At 51.7% G+C, this 17,196-nt stretch overlaps 6 protein-coding genes across 6 annotated transcripts; 3 read left to right on the plus strand and 3 right to left on the minus strand.

Moving 5' to 3' along the window:
- Nucleotides 1-965: 965 nt before the first annotated feature.
- On the plus strand, nucleotides 966-4,155 carry GUITHDRAFT_110930 (hypothetical protein; the record flags this gene model as incomplete). Its single annotated transcript, XM_005830128.1, has 3 exons — nucleotides 966-1,667; nucleotides 1,717-3,234; nucleotides 3,277-4,155. 3 exons carry the CDS (start codon nucleotides 966-968, stop codon nucleotides 4,153-4,155), a joined length of 3,099 nt encoding a protein of 1,032 aa, XP_005830185.1.
- A 47-nt stretch (nucleotides 4,156-4,202) lies between these two features.
- On the minus strand, nucleotides 4,203-5,352 carry GUITHDRAFT_153386 (hypothetical protein; the record flags this gene model as incomplete). The annotated part of the gene is made up of 4 exons (XM_005830129.1): nucleotides 4,203-4,306; nucleotides 4,370-4,435; nucleotides 4,552-4,598; nucleotides 5,311-5,352. Coding segments are annotated over 4 exons (206 nt in total), but the record flags the coding sequence as incomplete, so codon positions are not given.
- Nucleotides 5,353-6,749: 1,397 nt separating this feature from the next.
- On the minus strand, nucleotides 6,750-7,415 carry GUITHDRAFT_110931 (hypothetical protein; the record flags this gene model as incomplete). The annotated part of the gene is made up of 5 exons (XM_005830130.1): nucleotides 6,750-6,815; nucleotides 6,869-6,901; nucleotides 6,952-7,040; nucleotides 7,164-7,233; nucleotides 7,299-7,415. The coding sequence occupies 5 exons, from the start codon at nucleotides 7,413-7,415 to the stop codon at nucleotides 6,750-6,752; spliced, it is 375 nt and encodes a 124-aa protein (XP_005830187.1).
- Nucleotides 7,416-8,193: 778 nt separating this feature from the next.
- Nucleotides 8,194-9,641, plus strand: GUITHDRAFT_158075 (hypothetical protein; the record flags this gene model as incomplete). Its single annotated transcript, XM_005830131.1, has 2 exons — nucleotides 8,194-9,453; nucleotides 9,507-9,641. 2 exons carry the CDS (start codon nucleotides 8,194-8,196, stop codon nucleotides 9,639-9,641), a joined length of 1,395 nt encoding a protein of 464 aa, XP_005830188.1.
- Nucleotides 9,642-9,781: 140 nt separating this feature from the next.
- On the minus strand, nucleotides 9,782-11,508 carry GUITHDRAFT_110933 (hypothetical protein; the record flags this gene model as incomplete). Its single annotated transcript, XM_005830132.1, has 13 exons — nucleotides 9,782-9,898; nucleotides 9,943-10,043; nucleotides 10,089-10,165; nucleotides 10,208-10,297; nucleotides 10,342-10,409; nucleotides 10,460-10,521; nucleotides 10,575-10,609; nucleotides 10,657-10,739; nucleotides 10,788-10,907; nucleotides 10,954-11,039; nucleotides 11,089-11,197; nucleotides 11,246-11,450; nucleotides 11,504-11,508. 13 exons carry the CDS (start codon nucleotides 11,506-11,508, stop codon nucleotides 9,782-9,784), a joined length of 1,158 nt encoding a protein of 385 aa, XP_005830189.1.
- A 2,070-nt stretch (nucleotides 11,509-13,578) lies between these two features.
- GUITHDRAFT_73367 (hypothetical protein) lies at nucleotides 13,579-14,560 on the plus strand (the record flags this gene model as incomplete). The annotated part of the gene is made up of 2 exons (XM_005830133.1): nucleotides 13,579-14,376; nucleotides 14,423-14,560. The coding sequence occupies 2 exons, from the start codon at nucleotides 13,579-13,581 to the stop codon at nucleotides 14,558-14,560; spliced, it is 936 nt and encodes a 311-aa protein (XP_005830190.1).
- Between the last annotated feature and the right edge of the window lie 2,636 nt (nucleotides 14,561-17,196).

Below are 17,196 nucleotides of genomic sequence, written 5' to 3' on the forward strand. Positions count from 1 at the left end.
GCCGGCTGCGGGCCTACTCCTCCTCCTCTCCTAGTCTTATACTTCTGTCCCTCTTATTGCGGGGGCCTAGTCCCGAGGCGGGCCTAGTCACTCCCGGGGGGGCCGGGTCACTGCAGTGCCGGACTCGGACGGTAGAACTTCGAAAAGTCACCACGGCTCGGTCACGTTCAAGAAGTTCCCAAGTTCCCGGCCGTCAGAACGTACAATTCAACAGCACTGCCCCGCCTGGGGGTCACTGGGTCCGACTGGAGTCCCAGCTCCGGCGAGGGCCCGGCCGCCGGCGCGGCGCGGCGCCGCCGCCGGGAGTGACTCACAGGCCGCGACCTGGCCACTGGCATCTGATCATCGGGGGCCGTACCCGGTCGGACAAGTTGCAAGTTGCCGCCATGCGGCCGTTTTACCGTCAAAGTTAGTACCTGGCCCGTCCGATCGGTCGGACCGGCTAGTACTTGCGGCCCACGGTGCCGCCTCCGAACAGCTGCCCCCCGCGTGCCGCAGTGCTGGCCCCGGACGGGCTGACTCGCCGCCGTGACGGTCCAGGCGGCAGTGTCCCGAGCCGCCGCCCGGGGGCCCTCTCAGCCTCGGCAGAGTCTAGACACTGCCGGGTCTGAGACAGAAGAGTCACGGTCGGCGAGGCTCGATCTAGACAGCCTCGGAGTCTAGAGTGGCGACTGGGAGTGAGCGGGGAGGAGGAGGCAAGGGACACAGATATGGCAGGAAGTGGAGGAGGGATATGGGCGGGGGTGGAGGTGGGGGACGCGATATGGCTGGGACGAAGGCGACGATGGGGAAAAGCGCAGTGGAGCAAGGGAGGGAACCTGCTGTTTGTGAATGCTACTGGAAGGGTGGGGGAGCTTTCTTGCTCCGAAGGATCGCCCGAGGGGAGGGGTGCTAACAACAAGACTGAGGAGCAATGGATGTTTGCAGGAGAGCGAGGGAGCAGGATAAAGTTTGTAAAGGATGTGATGCCAGGAGTCGGTGTCAGGAGACTTGGAAGGAAATTGAAGAAATCGATTGCTATCGGGTTCTCACGGGATGGAAATTTTGTTTGTGCTGTGCTAGAAAATTTGCGACTGGTGCTTTGGGAACGGGAAACGGGAGAGAGATTCCTCCTCACTCCCCCTCTTGCAGGAGGACGAGATGGTCCCCTCCTTGACATAAGAGTCAGTGTATCCAACGATGGAAGAAGTGTGGCACTGCACGCATGCCCACACGGCAGCGACAGGTTGCGGAGGAGGAGTTCCCCGCCAGTTTGGATCTTCGTGAGAGATGAGAAGCAACGAGACTCGACCCATGTCAAAGAAGAGCAGCAAGACGATGAAAACTTGTTGCATGAGCCCTCGTGCAAGCCCGGGCGACTGCTGGGATCTTGGGTCATGTTGAGCACTGACAGTTTTAAAGATCAGATCGAGCATGTTCTCTTCGACTTGTTCGACTTGAGCTCCTTCGATGCGGAGAGCCTCGTGCGAGGCTGGAACGTCTGTCAAGTCTCCTTGACCTGCCATCGATTTGAGTTCGTTCGCAACATGGTCGAACAGGAGGATGCTCTCAGGGATTCGCCGACTCAGAGGGAATGCGCTGATGAAATGTTGTGCAAGCTGAGATTGAAGGGCTCGAGGTTTGTGTGGATGGACTGGAGTCTTGTTGATGGTTCAGAGATAGATGAGGTGAGACAAATCTTGTGTCTTGTAGATGTTTCTGACTTTGAGCTGTCAGAGCAAACGAGAGGATTTCAACCTGGAGTTGGATGTCTTGCTCAATCGCTCCAATGTGATCAAGCAACATTTGCAACACAGACACGATCGCGGCAAACACTCGCCCTGGGGGCAGAAGAGCATGCAGGAGGTTGTAAAGGTCATGACAGGGGGGGAGGATAGCCATGAGGGAGGTCACAAGAAGGATGATGCTCAAGCAGGTCCAGCGCATGTCAGGCCCCTCATCCTCCGATGGGACCCTACGGGGTGGAGGGCAGCGATAGTGATGAACATGTACAGTGATGGAGAAGCAGACCCTCTGATCCTCTTGGTCTCTCGTGCCGGCAGAAAGTTGAAGCTCGACCGGTCGATCCCACCAGACTCTCTGTTGGAACCGAACCGATCGGCCATCGCCGATGTTGCATGGAGCAAGAGTGGGATATTTCTCCTCCTCATCACGGTAGACGCCAGGATCTTTGTTCTCTCTAGAGATGGTCAGCCTGTGCAGATCGTCTGTCAAAGGCATCCTGCCCTACATCCCTCCGCGCGCAACCGCATGGAGAGCTGCAATGCCCTGATGGAGAGGAGGGCGATGAATGTGAACTCTCCCTGGGGAACTATGGCGAAGGATCATCACAGGGAGCGGCAAGGGACTTACATTCTTGATCTTTCCTCCTCCTTCAAGAGCAGCTCCTTCTGGGGTTCGCACCTGGCTGCCATGATCTATTCGCATCCACAGGATACTGGCCTTTCCCTGTGCTCGCACAGCTCTCTCCCGTACCTTTGCATCACAGACGGGTTTCAGCTGATCGTTGTAAAGCTCTCTGAGTCTTCTACTGAGACGATCTTGTCAGGGATCTTGGAAGAAAGCGTCTTCCTCGAGAGGATGTTCGCTCACGACGCCTCCCTCTCAGCCCTCTCCTTCTTCCTCAGTTTTCCTAGGTCTCATCTCCGACCCGGAGATTTTATGCAGATGCGCAAGTGTATCCGATTACTCGCATCGAACTTGAAGAATTCGAGTGAAAGTCTTGACGAGGAATCCCTCGCGTACGCTGGCAAGTTGCTCTTCTCAGCTGTCGATCTCATCCTGCGCAGTCTGAGAGAGAGCAAGCAAGTTCTGTCTGGTTCCAACGTGCCTCAAGGTTGCTGCGTTGAGCCGCCGAAGGAGGTGGTAGGCAGCGATGCTGAGCTGTTAGAGAAGAAGATCAAACCTTGTGTCTCCTCCACCAACTCCTTCCATGTTGTCACCATCCCGCCGTCGGACGAGGACACTGAGACGCAGGACAGTAACACAGAGAGCCCTATCAACGTCCTCAAGCCTGCCGCTGATGTTGGAGAAGACAACTTGCAGACGGGCCAGCAGCATGAGAGTGAAAGCTCGTCCCTCCTCCAGTCAGAGACCAGGAGGCTGCAGCACACGACAGCTGGACAAGCGCGTATTGCCTTGTTCCAACAACTCCTCGTCGTCGGCAAGTTCCGGGAGGCCATGATCATGTTGGTCCTGCTGGGGAAGTTCTGTGTGGTGAGAGCACACAAGCAGGTGAGGTTTGCTGTTCCTCAAGCGTCCTTGACTTGTTGCTAGGCGGCTCTCTGGTTGCGGTTGGCGGCTGCGGTCCATCGCGTCTTGGCAGTCGAGGAGCAGACGAACCAGCACGAGGCTACAGACGAGCGCCAAGTGCTGAGGAGCATCTGCCTTGTTGCCATGGCGAAAGCTTCGAAGATGGAGGAAGGAGGTCTCGCTCGGGAGGCTGGTGGGGGACAGAACCAGCTGACTCCGTCGATCAACCATGCGGGTAAGAGGATCGAGCGACTGGTCCATGGCGGCGGCACCAAGATGAAGAAGGTGGCGAGTAGCGACGCACAGACTTCATGCCTGGAGCGGATGCTCTCTCCTTCCCGCAGGAATAACCGCTTCTCTTCTCGACGTGGGGGAGATCCCAGCAACGTGCGGAGCAGCTCAGAGCCTCCGCGGAGGGCCGTGCTGGGAGGAAGCGAATACTCTGTACGAGGACACGGACTCAGCAGCCTCACGCCCCAAGTCAGCAGGAACAGAGCAGGTGGAGATCATCTCGATGGCGGGGAAGAGACGTACCGCAGTCGCTCCATCGATGTCAGTCGGATGTGCTGCAGGAGGAAGAGTGAGGAAGTACCGGAAGCAACCAACGAGCCATCGGACACGAGCTGCTTGGACGTGGACGGCACCTCTCCGCAGGTCGGGGTCAGTCCGTCTCATCAGCAGCAGTCAGCGTCTCCGAGCTGGCGAACTCCGAGCCGAGACGCTTCACTCCAGGAGAAAAAGGATAGCCTTGCAGCTCGCCGGCCTCTGTTTGCCTTCGACACAGAGTCAGCGCTACTGGTGGGACGAGCTTCTCAGCTATTAGACGAAAGCTGCACGTCGGAAGAGAACATGACGCCAGCCAAGAGCTCGACACATGCTGAGTACGATAGTCCTTGGACGTGAGCCTGCCTGTCTTGTTGGCAGGGGCACCATCGCCGCGCCAAACCCCGCCAGTTTCAGACATTTATTGATCTCAAATTCCATGGGGAAAAATTCCACATTCTTACGAGATGACGTAGATAGGAACGGCAGAGTCGATGGTGACAGGGGTGTACTGCATTGAACAGCATCAAGACAAGTGATAGGAATGGCGAAAACAAAGACAGAAAGAAGGTACCGTGTCAACGTAGTAGACAGGAGAGACGTAGTAGACTGGGACGGCCTCGACCTCCGGCACTACCACCTGATCGAGGTGGTGGGAAAGTGAAAGGAAGATCAAAGAAATTCGGGCAAAGCAAGAAAGCAAAAACAGAAGTGGAAGGCTGGGGAGGACGACAAAGAAGGGTACGGCATGCTTACCTCGCTGCTTGATGGGTAAGTGATAGTGATGGTAGTCTCAGTGTCAACTGTATAGCGAGTCAATGTCAAATTTGGTAATAGATTGAAGTGTTCAATATAATCGATATGATTCAAATATGAATGAAATTGACTATGAAAAGGAACGAAGTAAACAGAGTGAGGGATGGAGATAGTTCATGGCATATAACCCCATCAAAAATCTCATTAAAAAATTCTGCGAGCCCCATACGAACAAAAACACAACTGAACTGATCGCAATAAATCTAACATTTTTTTTCAACTGCTGGCCAGTCCTCTGATGATATGAAATCGCAGTTTCTGCCAACGGATAGATCTGTCTTGTTCGAGTTCCACTGATATATCGAAAACATGAACGTACAATGCTGATAAGCGATACATGATGACGATAGCACACTTAGTATGAAGGTATGCAACGTCTTTCTACATGTCTCACAAAAGTTGACAACACAAGATAACCATTCCAACCTGAAATATTTCACCTCTCCTGTTTCAGCCATTGCCTCCATTTCTCGTCACATTATTCTTGCATTCAGTTCACCTCTATCAACCCGCACGACAAGCAATCGCTTGCAAGCACTAACATCCAAAGATCACATGTGAACTAGTCTTTGCCCTTCACGTCGCTTCCCCTCTCGCCCGTTCTGCTTGCCCCCTCCTGTCCTTCCCTCTAGCAAATGCATCTAACGTCTGATTTCTTCTCGCTTCTGCTCTTTCTCCTCTCCTCTCTCCTTCACTCACGTGATGTAAGCGCATGAGCGCGGCGGATGTCGGCGAACATTGTCCGTGGGCAAAGCTATCCACCGGCCGCTACAGGGTAGGGGTAATGGACGGTGGGGTAAGGGGTGGAAACAAGATTTTTTTATGGTTGCAGCGAGGATTTTTAATAGTATTGCTTCAATAAAAATTACATTACATCAGTACCATGACTAATGCTCTCGAACAAAGTACGGTAGGGGTAGTATCAAGTGGAACCGAGTGGTGGGGGTGATCTATTTTCGGGCTCGGGAGCATAGGTATCATAGACCATTCCGAAGTGAGCTTTCGAGTTGATTGATGGTCATTTGAGTAGGGTGGGGGTATATACCCCTACCCCTTCATTGTTGTAATTATGGTAGGAAAATAGTAGGTATCAGTTGTAATAAACCCCGTGTTGTACGTTTCTGCCATTGCAAGCCGGAACTTGGGAACGCAAGGAAAGAGGAGGAGCAAGAATCAGTAGAAGCAAGACCACAACAGAGTATCATCGACAGCAAGCACAAGAGCATCCATCAGTGCTGAAAGGAACACAGCTAGGAAGGATTCTCCCGTCCGCATTGAGGCCATACGAAATAAAGCGAGAAGGGTGGACTGTGACGATTCAAGCGATATCTCTAGAGCATCTCAGTTCACAGAGAGCTTGAAATCTTCCTGAAACAATACAGTGTGCAAACTGAAGTTGAAGTTGAGGGATCGCCAGGCCTTGCCTTGCTCTCCAACTGCTCGTCGAGAAAGGCATAGAACCTTAGCTGAAAAAGTTGATTTGATTGGCATCGCTGGCTTGATCTTGTGAAATGTTTTCTGATCTCCTGAATTTCCATGGGGAGAGCAAATCTCTGCGTACATATTCCATCCTTGCACAGAGTGGCATGAGTCTGAGTGACAAGTCTCTGGACAACAGGCAAGTTTTTTATTTGAGCTTGTCATGTTTCATTGGGTATATCTGATTCTTCTTGCACATCAGTGGGGCGAGCGCGAACATAGATGGATCCCATCCTTGTCAATGCAGCAGAACATGTGATTCCTTGGGGCGGTGTCATGCCATTTGCGCTTGTTCAGTTCTGAAATCATCAAAGGCTTTTTTGCCTTAGTGGAACATGTTGAACTGTATATCTGTTCGTAACGTCAAAATTGATGACTGTGTTCAAGAGACTCGTTAAGTTAGGGGAAATTGTTAAGAATAATTAATGAAGCTTACAGGAGAAAAGACAATGTTTTTGGAATGCCGAGTGAAACTCAAAAATTATTACGTTGTTGTAAAAATTCTTCCTTCATAGTTGAAAGCACACTCTTAGAAGAACATCGGAATAGGCATCGTGTACTGATTCGATGAGCAAGACAATAGGGAAATCGCTTGTTCTGCCGTCAAGTGGCAATACAACAACTTTGGAGGAACTGACAAGTTGTCATACTTCATATATTCAAAGAAATCGATAGTTGTCCGTCACAATGTAGTACGACCCACTCGCAGTGTCTTTTCCAAGGATCTGTTTGCATTCACGTCAAACAATCCACCGAACAGCAGAAGCAGAACACTCACAAAGGACTGACAGAAAGTTTTCGAATCGGGCGGCTGATTGCACTTGTTAGGAGGAAATATGTCAAGGGGGAAGAGAATATTACAGGCTTTGCTTCCAAGTGTCCATATCGCACAAACCCCATTACCGACACAAGGATCATGGGGTCAGGCGGTTCTTGCCCTGGGATAGTCACTGCAAGCTCATCAGGATTGGATCGATCCAAACAACACAAGATAGCATACGACAGTATATCAAAGTCATTAGAACCTGGAGATGCGATCGGTTGACAATCGAGGGAGAATGGCTCGTGCTTACTGGCTGGCAGGTCGCTGAAAAAGCGATCTACCGCCATCTTTCCATTCAGCGTATTGCCATTCCAAACAACCTGGAAATCATTTGCGTCCGCGTCAAGATCATCACAGGATTTCATTTTTCAGCTTAGAGTTTTACCTTCGAAGCTTCATGATACAAATGCTTCAGATTCTGACGGGCAGTATCAAGATAAGAGTAATAGTGCTTGAAGAACTGCTCTCCTCCTTCCGTCGTGATCTGAACGGTGTCGCCCATGGCTTCAAGTCCTCTGATCAGCCTTGAGGAGCGAGTATCCTCCCTCCAATTCTCTCTTCTCTCTCTCTCTTCTCTCTTCTCTCTTCTCTTCTTTCTTCTCCGCCTCCTCAATGCTTCTTCATGCACGCGCCATAATTGCCATGATGAAAATTTGCCCCCCTCATCCCCACCACAACCTGATCTGAGGCGGATTCACTTCTGGTTAGGTTGGCTCATAACCTGATGAAAGAGGGTGCACGTGAAATGGCGAACGGGAAGGCGCCGGCTTGAGGGAGGAGGAGGAGGAGGAAGCTTGGGTTGAAAGCACAGCCTAAGTTCACGCGCTGACACGGTTGTGAGAGTAGATGTGGTGAAGGGGAGGAGCCAAAGAGCGTGCAGGATGACGCACAGGAATTCTATGTTTGACTTGCTCCGAGGAGGATTAAAATTCGACAGGAAGCTTAACAAAGATGCATCAAGGCTTGACAAGGACAGGAATAGCAGAAGCGACACAAACGCAAAGCTCCCTCACACAATCTCGTTTTTCTCCAATCAAGGGAGCGCTCTGCCCTCCAAAAGGAAGGAGCGTGATGACGACGAAGAAGAGGCAGATGAAGACGAACTAGAAACAGGAGCGCAAGACTTGAGCTCTATGAGGCATTCGGATGAAGAGGACAGCCAGATATCAGAGGAGGAAGGAGACGATGATAGTGGAACTGGCGAGGGAGTGAAGCTGTTCGCCGGGGCAGCGAATCCTGTCAGGGAAGCGAAGAAACATAAGCCGCATGCGAGAGGGAAGATGACGGAGGAGAAAGACAATCAGGTAGCAGACGAGATCAAAACTTTTCGTAGGCAGATGGGAATCACCGTGAGTGGCGATGAGATCGCTCCTCCTATCGGCACCTTCAGTGAGATCAAACTGAGCAAGGAGCAGAAATGGCTCCTCCATGGCATTGAGACGGCAGGGTGGAAGGAGCCGACGCCGATCCAGATGCAGGCGATCCCCATCCTCCTCGAGAGACGCGACCTGGTTGCCTGTGCTCCAACTGGGTCCGGCAAGACAGGAGCCTTTGTCATCCCGCTCTTTGCGCTGCTTCAGGCGCCCAAGAAGGAGGGGATCCGAGGGCTAATCGTCTCCCCTACCAGGGAGCTCGCGACTCAGATCTTCAACCAGTGCAAGCTGCTCAAGGCTTTCTCCAAGCTCCAAGTCAAGCTTCTCACCAAAGCAACCGCTGCTTCCGTGGCAGCCCTTCAGATGGACCCGCAGGCGCGCAACCATGACGTGGTCGTCTCAACCCCCGCACGCCTTGTCTCTCTGCTCCAGCAGAAGTCCCTTGACCTCAGCTCGGTCGAGCTCCTGATAGTCGACGAGGCCGACAAGCTCTTCGAGGAAGGCTTCATCACCCAGCTCGACGAGATCCTGGCGGCATGCAGCAACCGCAAGCTGCAGAAGTCTCTCTTCAGCGCCACCATCCCCCCGCAGATCGAGGAGCTCGCTCGCAGCATCATGCCTCATCCGACCTTTGTCACGGTTGGCAGCAAGGTGGGAGCAAACTCGAAGATCAAGCAGAAGCTCGTCTTCGTAGGCTCGGAGGAGGGGAAGCTCATCGCCATCCGTCAGCTCATCCAAACAGGCTTGAAGCCTCCCGTCCTCATGTTCGTGCAGTCCATCGATCGAGCGAAGCAGCTCTTCCGCGAGCTGGTGTACGACGGGATCAACGTAGACGTCATGCATGCTGAGCGAACGCAAGCGCAGCGTGACAACATCATCTCTCAGTTCCGGTCGGGGGCCATCTGGGTGCTCATCTGCACAGACCTGATGGCGAGAGGCATCGACTTCAAGGGCGTGAACCTCGTCATCAACTACGACTTCCCTCAGAGCACCATCAGCTACATCCACAGGATTGGACGAACAGGTCGTGGCGGACGAGAAGGCGAGGCTGTAACGTTCTTCACTGGGGAAGATGTCTTGTACCTCCGGAGCATCGCGAACGTTATGAAGCAGTCAGGATGCGACGTTGCTGACTGGATGCTCCAGCTCAAGAAGCCGGGCAAGAAGGTCTTGTCTACTTGCTGTCTCTCTCCGTCCTCACTGACATGCTTCTATCACAGAAAGCAAAGATGCTCAAGAAGAAGGCTCCTGAGCGCAAGGACATTGTTGAGGTCCCGCGGTGCTTCAAGCAGCAAAGAAAGAAGAAACAGCAGATGATTGAAGGGACGAAGAAGAAGAAACAGGATCAGGACTAGCATCGGTACATTTCCTGTAATAAATTCACTGAGAAGCAGCATGCTTGTCGTTGTCGAGTGTGCATTGGCCAAAGTCAAGATTGAAAGTGTGTACGTTCATGTGATAGGCCTATAGAAGGGAGATAATTGTTACATGTCCATTAGACATGGCTGTTGGAGCAGATGTCGGGGAGGACGCACAATTGTGAACTGGCTGGGATCATTGTCGTTTTCCTGTCCAGGCTCGGGTTGGCCAGGAAAAGAGTCGTGTTGCTCATCTGCAACACGATCATGTTTGACAAGCACGTGCGATGATACTGACCTGGAAGTTCCAGAGCAACCAACTGAGAGCAGTGTCAACCGATGGAGTGAAGACTGGACCAAGACGGATCGCCACGTTTGACGGCATGTCGTCAAGATTTTCTGCTCACGCATCACTTGAAACCTCTTGAAATGTCAGGAAGTCACCGGGAGTTTGCCAGGTGCTGATGCCATTCAATGAGATTGGCAACCTTGTTGCAACATTTGCAGACCAAATTTGCGCCCTGACAATCATCACAAGACGACAAGGGCAGGTAAATATGTACCAGTCTGTTTGAAACAATCGAGCTATGGTCAGGAGCGTCTCCTTTGGACTCGTGCAGTAAAAACACGGCAGAACCTCAACAAGAATGCATCTGAGTGACACAGTTATCATCTTGAAAGCCTTGCTCTTGATGACCTTTGGTTCGATGCATATCTATCATGCACTTCAATGCAGATGTCCACCACTGATCCCATGTGCTTGGTCTGCATGTACTTGTGATCAGGATGGCGACAACTACCTGGCGTCATTAGACCTCTGGCAGCCACGAGACGTTGGCATAGATGAGATATGTTTGTCGGCCATCAGCGTACATCACTGCAAGTTGTCTTAGATAGAAGGCTTCTGTTTGCTCAGCGCAAATCAAGTACCATCGTTAGGTATGTTTGCACTTGCTGTCACATTCCTTTCCTTCAAAGTCAAGCAGACAACACACGCACAACACGTTCTTACCGCACGAATAGAGGCTGCGACAACCTCGCTTGTCCAATTACAGCATTTGTTTGAACATTCCATAGGAAATTTGTGAAATTCACCTGGAGGGATACAAGTCAAGCCTTGCTTTGCAGTCGATGGCACTTCACGTTGAAGATCGAGTCTAAAGATTGCACAACCACCGCAAAGGGCGGCATTTCACAGTTTGAAACCGCAGCGTTGACCCTACTGATGCATGGGGTCGGGGAGTTGGAAGCAGCAACGCATTTCTGCGCTCACACAGTCAAGTGGGCGCATGCACATCCGACGACTCACAGCCCATGGAATGATGGAAGGAGTCTCATCCTGCTGGGGCTGCAGCGACCCGTTGACCAGCTTGTAAACGGAAGCATTGAACCATGCTTGATATGTCACCGTCACCCTCTAACACAAATGATTCTACAGTCTCACCATCCACAAATGCTGGCCGATATTCATACACGTAGAGCTGGAAGGTGTATGTCGTCCATGTTGATTGTTGTTGGTTCTTCGCAGATATGTTCAAATCAATTGTGAAATCCTACAGATCATCATGAGATATGGGCAAAACGGAAACGCGTTAACGTACGTGATTCACATGACTCTTGTATGGTGTATATACAAGGGTTCGAGTCCAAATACCGTTCTGCTCCTGAACAATTCCACTCCACTGCATCCCTGGGATTTGCTTGGAAAGGAACTGGAGAGAGTTTCCGAATTCAATATTTGCACTCGTCCAAGGCTGCTGCTGCAATGAAATATTCACTTGTAACTTGAACTCTATCCCTCCTGATCTGCAAACAGACATAATTTAGAAACAATTGTCGCTTCTTGATGCTCAACTTACTTCATGCCCCAATATGCAATGTAGCTTTTGTTGTATTGGATGGACAAAGGCTCGAAAATCTCTGAAATGACTCCCGCATTGTACTGTATTGAACCATCTGCTGTGCATGGCGCTAGTCAGCCAGTAAATGCATGGACAACGGTCGACAACAAACCTGATGAGCTCGTCCCATGCAACAGCAGGAGGAAGCAGCCCAAGCACAATGCTCTTCTGCATTGCCTCACTCCCATGCTGAATCGTTAAGTCCACCCAGTTGATTCGAGTCTGCGGCGTTCCTGGCTACGGTTTCTCGCTCTGAAGGTCGTCTGACCCCGCGGTTGTCACCTTGCCGTGTTGGAGCTCACTGACAGAACGATCTCGCAGGGCACAGCTCAAGCCTCTACCGTACCGAACTGATGCGGCATTTCACCCTACCGTGAACTGACTGAGCTAAGTTAGTATGCCCTCTGAGTATGTCCGACGGTTCAACATTGTGACTGCCGTGGCATTAGTGGCATCCTCTACACAGCGGCAACTTCTATCGGGAGCTCATCCCTTCCTCGCTGCTTCGCTCACCCCCGCCATCGCTGCCGCCATCTCCCATTGAAGCGTCAAGCGAACCAGGCAGATGGGTGTAGGCCGGTGCTGGACGGGGTGGGTGGGCTGAGGTGGGGATGAGGGCGAGCAAACATGAGACTGAGGGGGATGAGGCCAATGAAGCAAGAGCTGAGGCGGACTTACAACATGCTTGTAAGGCCACCTACCCCATCTACTTCAAAAGATTGCAATCATACCCCTACCCCCTTAATTCCCAGCAACTTGAAGATAAAGACTACGAAGGACCGGGTGAAGTTTACTAAGTACCCCCACCCACTTCATCGTAGTCCCCTCCTCTAGCCCAGGAGAGCTCATTCTAGCAAAAGTTGGCGTGATTGAATTGTTAATCAAAACTTGTATACAAATAAAGGTACCAGTATCTTGCAAAACTTATATCAAATATTTAGCTATCAAATAGTTTGGTACAAATTATACATTGTCTCATTTAAACAATAGGCCACTCTGTTGCTGCAAGTGGGATGCCACATGAGCTACTCCATGAGGGAAGGTTGAGCTCAACGAGGGGACGCGGAGGACAGTCGAGGGGAGGAGAACGATGGCAGGAGAGGAGGAGGAAGAGGAGGGCAGAGAGACTGGTAAGGCAGAGAGTAGAGCTAGCAACAGAGGCGAGGGCATGTACCTCTGCAAGCGGAACAAAAGAAGTTGACTAGCGTAAAGGTATGGAGATGTGGGGGAATGCGACAACGAGCTGTGATTGGAACCTTCATTCCTGAAGTGTTGTAATGGGTTCAACCAAGATGCGAAGGGAACATCGAAAGAAGCGGGAAGATGCTTGATTCGAATAGTGAATTGGAATTAACCGTTGACATGAACATGGTGGGTAGAAGTTTTCAATCTTGAAATAGAAGTGAATTGGAGCTGAAGTCATATTTTCTCGACTTGATAAATCTTTTGTAGATGAACGTATACAATGCTAGAGGGTAAATGAGATTTCGAGAAGGATTTTAGCCAGGAGAGACACTTTGTAATAGCGAAGTTGTTTATAGAACCTCTTGGTATAAGTTTATGTAATCGTTGATAACGAAACATCAAAGAGAATAGAACGAATCGGTATAACATGAACCATCATCATATAATGACCGTGAGACAGTTAGCTCTGTCAGTCCTCGCTTTAGCCTGTGCATTCATCCAACTGTGTTCTTCATCTCCTTCATCCAGAGAACTGACCTAGTATGAGATAGCGTTTCTGTTCTCATGTGTGCTTATTGACGTTCATCTTGCAAGGTTGACGTTGGATACGTGGACTGTGAAGAGCAGCAACATACTTTCATGCAACCTGGGAAGTGAATTTCGTACCGAGATTCAACTTCCCCTCCATTTGTATGGGTGTGAGCAGCCAGCACGCCGAGTTTCAGCCTTCAAAGTCTGACAGGCAGGAGGCAGAGCTTCTTGTTCGGATAGACGCGCAGTCCCGGGAATCAAACGGCTCCACGACAGGTCAATCCAGTCAGAGTGGTGACAAAGCACCACCTGCATACATGGACAGGTTTCTCGATGCCCTCCCTGGACCCATCCAGTTCACAGTCCTTGCTTCTGCCGTCTTCATATTCTTCGGAGCGCACAACTACCTGCAGGAAGCGATCTCGAGGATGCAGGGGTTCGAGGGGTTGGGAAGCATCTTGGGCTATCTGGAGGTGATGGGCGTGATGGTTTGCTCCTTCTTCGAGCGGATGATGGTGGGAGAGAAGGGCAGGACAGTGAAGGCGATGAACTACATGAAGTTAACCATGTGCTTGCTGGGCACAAGCTACCTCAGCACTGTTGGCCTCAATTACATCAACTATCCCACCAAGGTGGTCTTTCGAAGCTGCAAGCTGATCCCAACCATGGGGGTTGCGCTCGTCATGCACCACGAGAGGTTTAGCATGGTCGAGGTGCTCTCAGCAGTGTGCGTGTGTGCCGGGCTCGCTATGTTCGCGTTTGCAGACATGTCGGGGGAGCAGAAGGTCTCTACAGTTTACGGGATGTCCTTGCAGGCGCTGAGCGTCATAGCCGACTCCTTCCTGCCCAACTTCCAGCAAGCCTTGTTTCGCCAGGGAGCGTCGACCTTGGAAGTGACGTACTACACCAACTTGTACGTCTTCGTCATCATGACCTTCCTGGGTGGAGGCACCGGCCACCTCTTGGGCGCGTACAACTTCATCCTCAGCAATGCATGGGCGGTGATGTACTTGACCATCTACACCATCGTCGCGTACGTTGCTATCAGCTTCCACATGCGAGTTGTCTCCCGGTATGGAAGCGTGATCGCTGTTCTCGTGGGCAACATTCGAAAGGTACCTTGTTGTTTCTTCCGCCTCGGTCTCTCACGCTTGTTCTCAGGCTGGCACCATAGCGCTCTCCTTTCTGCTCTTTCCCAAGCCATTCTCATGGTTCTACGTTTACGGAACGCTCCTCGTGTTCGGGGGTCTCACTGCCACCGCTTACGTCAAGGATAGACGTAGGAGGAGTCAGAAGTAGTGCGTGCTAGGTCGTCTCGGAGTTGCGACAGCTTCAGGTCCTTAGCGTCGGTTGCGCTCGTGTGTCAAGACGGCACTTGCCAACCTGACTTGTGATAGTGTGAAAGTTGAAGTCGAGCAAGAGTTTATCACCATGGTCGGATGCAAAAGGAGGAACATTTAGCATTTTGAAATACCAGGATTAAATTCGTTTGCCGACTTGCAACTTGCATCTGACATCTCTGCTTGCTTCTAACCTGACAGAGCTCATTATAGGAGTACTACTAGGCTATCAGTACCAGCGCCCCTCTACCCTGGTACTGGGCTAGAGGCGCTTTACTGTTACAGCCCTAGTACTGTACGTTAGGCCCTTCCATGGCGTCGGGTGGCCGATGAGAAGGCGAGAAGAAGAAGGCGCGCGAGGGGTGACGAGGATGGCGATGAGGAGGAGCATGGTGGAGCCAACGATTGAGGACGCCAGGAGGATGCAGATGCTCTCCGCAGCCGCTCGATCCTATCGTCCTGCGTCCGCGCCCTCGTCCGCTGCGAGGCCCAAGGACAGGCGGGTGACGGGGAAGCAGGTGGAAGCGACGGGGAAGAAGAAGGGGACGACCTCCTCGCAGAGAGAGAAGAAGGTCTTAGCTGTCAAGGACACGAGCCGTCATGGGCAGCAGCGAGTGGAGGAGAGGAGCAGCGCGTCTCGGCATCCTCCCCATCCCTCCTCCTTCCAAAGCCTGTCCCGCTCCATGCCCGCCAAGTCTCCGTGGTCCCTGCATGAGAAAGAGAAGCTGTGGAGACAGTCTGTGCCCTTGTCAGAGGACGCGAAGGCGCAGGATGGAGGGCGGAGGAGCAACCAGACGCCATGGCTGGATTCAACCTCTGCCGACGAGGAGTTCCTTCATAGAGCGTCAGGGTCCTTCATGCAACGTGAAGCAGCATGCAGCTCCTGCCGCGCTCTGACGCTGCTTGGCTAGGATCCTTCGATTCTTACTTCCCTAACTTGTCTCCTCCTACTCTCGTCCAGGTTCGTCTCTGACGTCTGACCTGCGCTGAGCATGCGGACAGCAGGGAGGGGGGATGGACGACTCGCAGTCAGAGCAGTAGCTTTCGAGCTCCTGCGTCTCTCTCTGACCTTGTCTAGGTTGCGCCAAGAGCACATGATGAGCCACACGCTCAACGACGAGCTTGACAAGCTGAAGCGAGAGTTTGATGACGTCGCCGCGCGCAACAGAGCTCTTCAAGACAGCATCTGCGTGCACATCGCCGGTGACAATAGCTCACCTCTCCTACAGGCAGTGACAGTCAGCAGAGAAGGAAGAAGCCGTCAACAAGTTCAGAGACACCCAGCAGAAGCTCAGCAGCGTGAGAGCTCGTTGTGAGTCAAGAGGAAGCTGATGTGCTGCAGGAGCTCGAGAAGATGCAGAGGCAGGAGCAACGATCGAAGCAACACGAGCAGGAGATGCTTGAAGTCACTCGCATGCTGCGAGAGGAGCAGGAGAAGGTAACATACTTCGAGATCCCGCTCCCATCAACCCGTGAGGATACAGGTGCTACGATTGAAGACGACGATCGAAACTCTTGAACATGATCTGCAAGAGGTTGTGAATGCAAACTGTGGCTCATCCAAGCTCATATCTAAGTATTTGCATTGGAAGGTTTTGAAGGAGAAAGACAATAACATACATTCCTTGGAAAAGTCTCTTGCGAAGGAGAGAGGAGAGAACTCGTATCTCAAGAGCAACCTGCATGAAGTACACTCCTGCCCTTGTTTCGACTAGTCCTGAAGGATATGTCAGACTGAACTCGCTCTGGGAGAAGAGAGGATGAAAATCTTTCACTTTGAGCACAAGATTATGGAGCAGGGGCAGCAGATCGAATACCTCAAGAGAGTTCGAGAGGAGCATCACAAAACCGAGAAGCAATTTCAAACACGAGAAACAGAATGGAACCAGAAGATGCAGGTGGGGCGAGAGAAAAGTTTACAACATGTTTGCAACATTTTCATTGCTGTCCAAACTAGACCTGAGAGGTTTTGTCAGCACATGGAGGAGAAGATATCAGAATACAACCTTGTGATCAGTCAGGTTGCTCTCTCCCGCCTCTTGCTCGCTGGTGCTGATGGATGGAACAGCTGAGGGAGACGATCGAGAGTCATAAGGATCAGGCGGCGGAGAAGAAGATACAGATTGCTCTCTTGCAGGTATCGCACACGTCATCGACGAGGACGTGACGTGTGTTCAAAGGAAAGAATCAGTTACGCTGACAAGACCATCGAAGATCTGCAGAACAAGCTCACCCTAGCGGAGACATCAGCCAAGGAGCAAGGTACCATGACACTTGAGCTCACCATTGCGCTGACAGACTGAATGACAGCACAGAAGGCAGAGAGGTTCTCACAGAGCGAACATTCGACCATGTATCAGATACGTGAGCTTCAGGACAAGCTCAAGGCACGCGAGACCTCTCGCAGCCGTTACTGACGAGGAGGCTGCTAGGACGCTCTGTTTGACGTCAAGTCAAACCATGAGGCCAAGGTCGTGCTGGAGGAGCACTCTCAGAACCTGCAGAGCGAAGTCGACGAGCTGCGACATCTGTACGAACGCGAAGTGAAGAAAACCCGAGGTGACCATGCTGTTACTGCTGTTCCTCCTGCTCCTG

The sequence above is a fragment of the Guillardia theta genome, assembly GCF_000315625.1.
Source record: "Guillardia theta CCMP2712 unplaced genomic scaffold GUITHscaffold_48, whole genome shotgun sequence".
Classification (NCBI taxonomy): Eukaryota; class Cryptophyceae; order Pyrenomonadales; family Geminigeraceae; genus Guillardia; species Guillardia theta.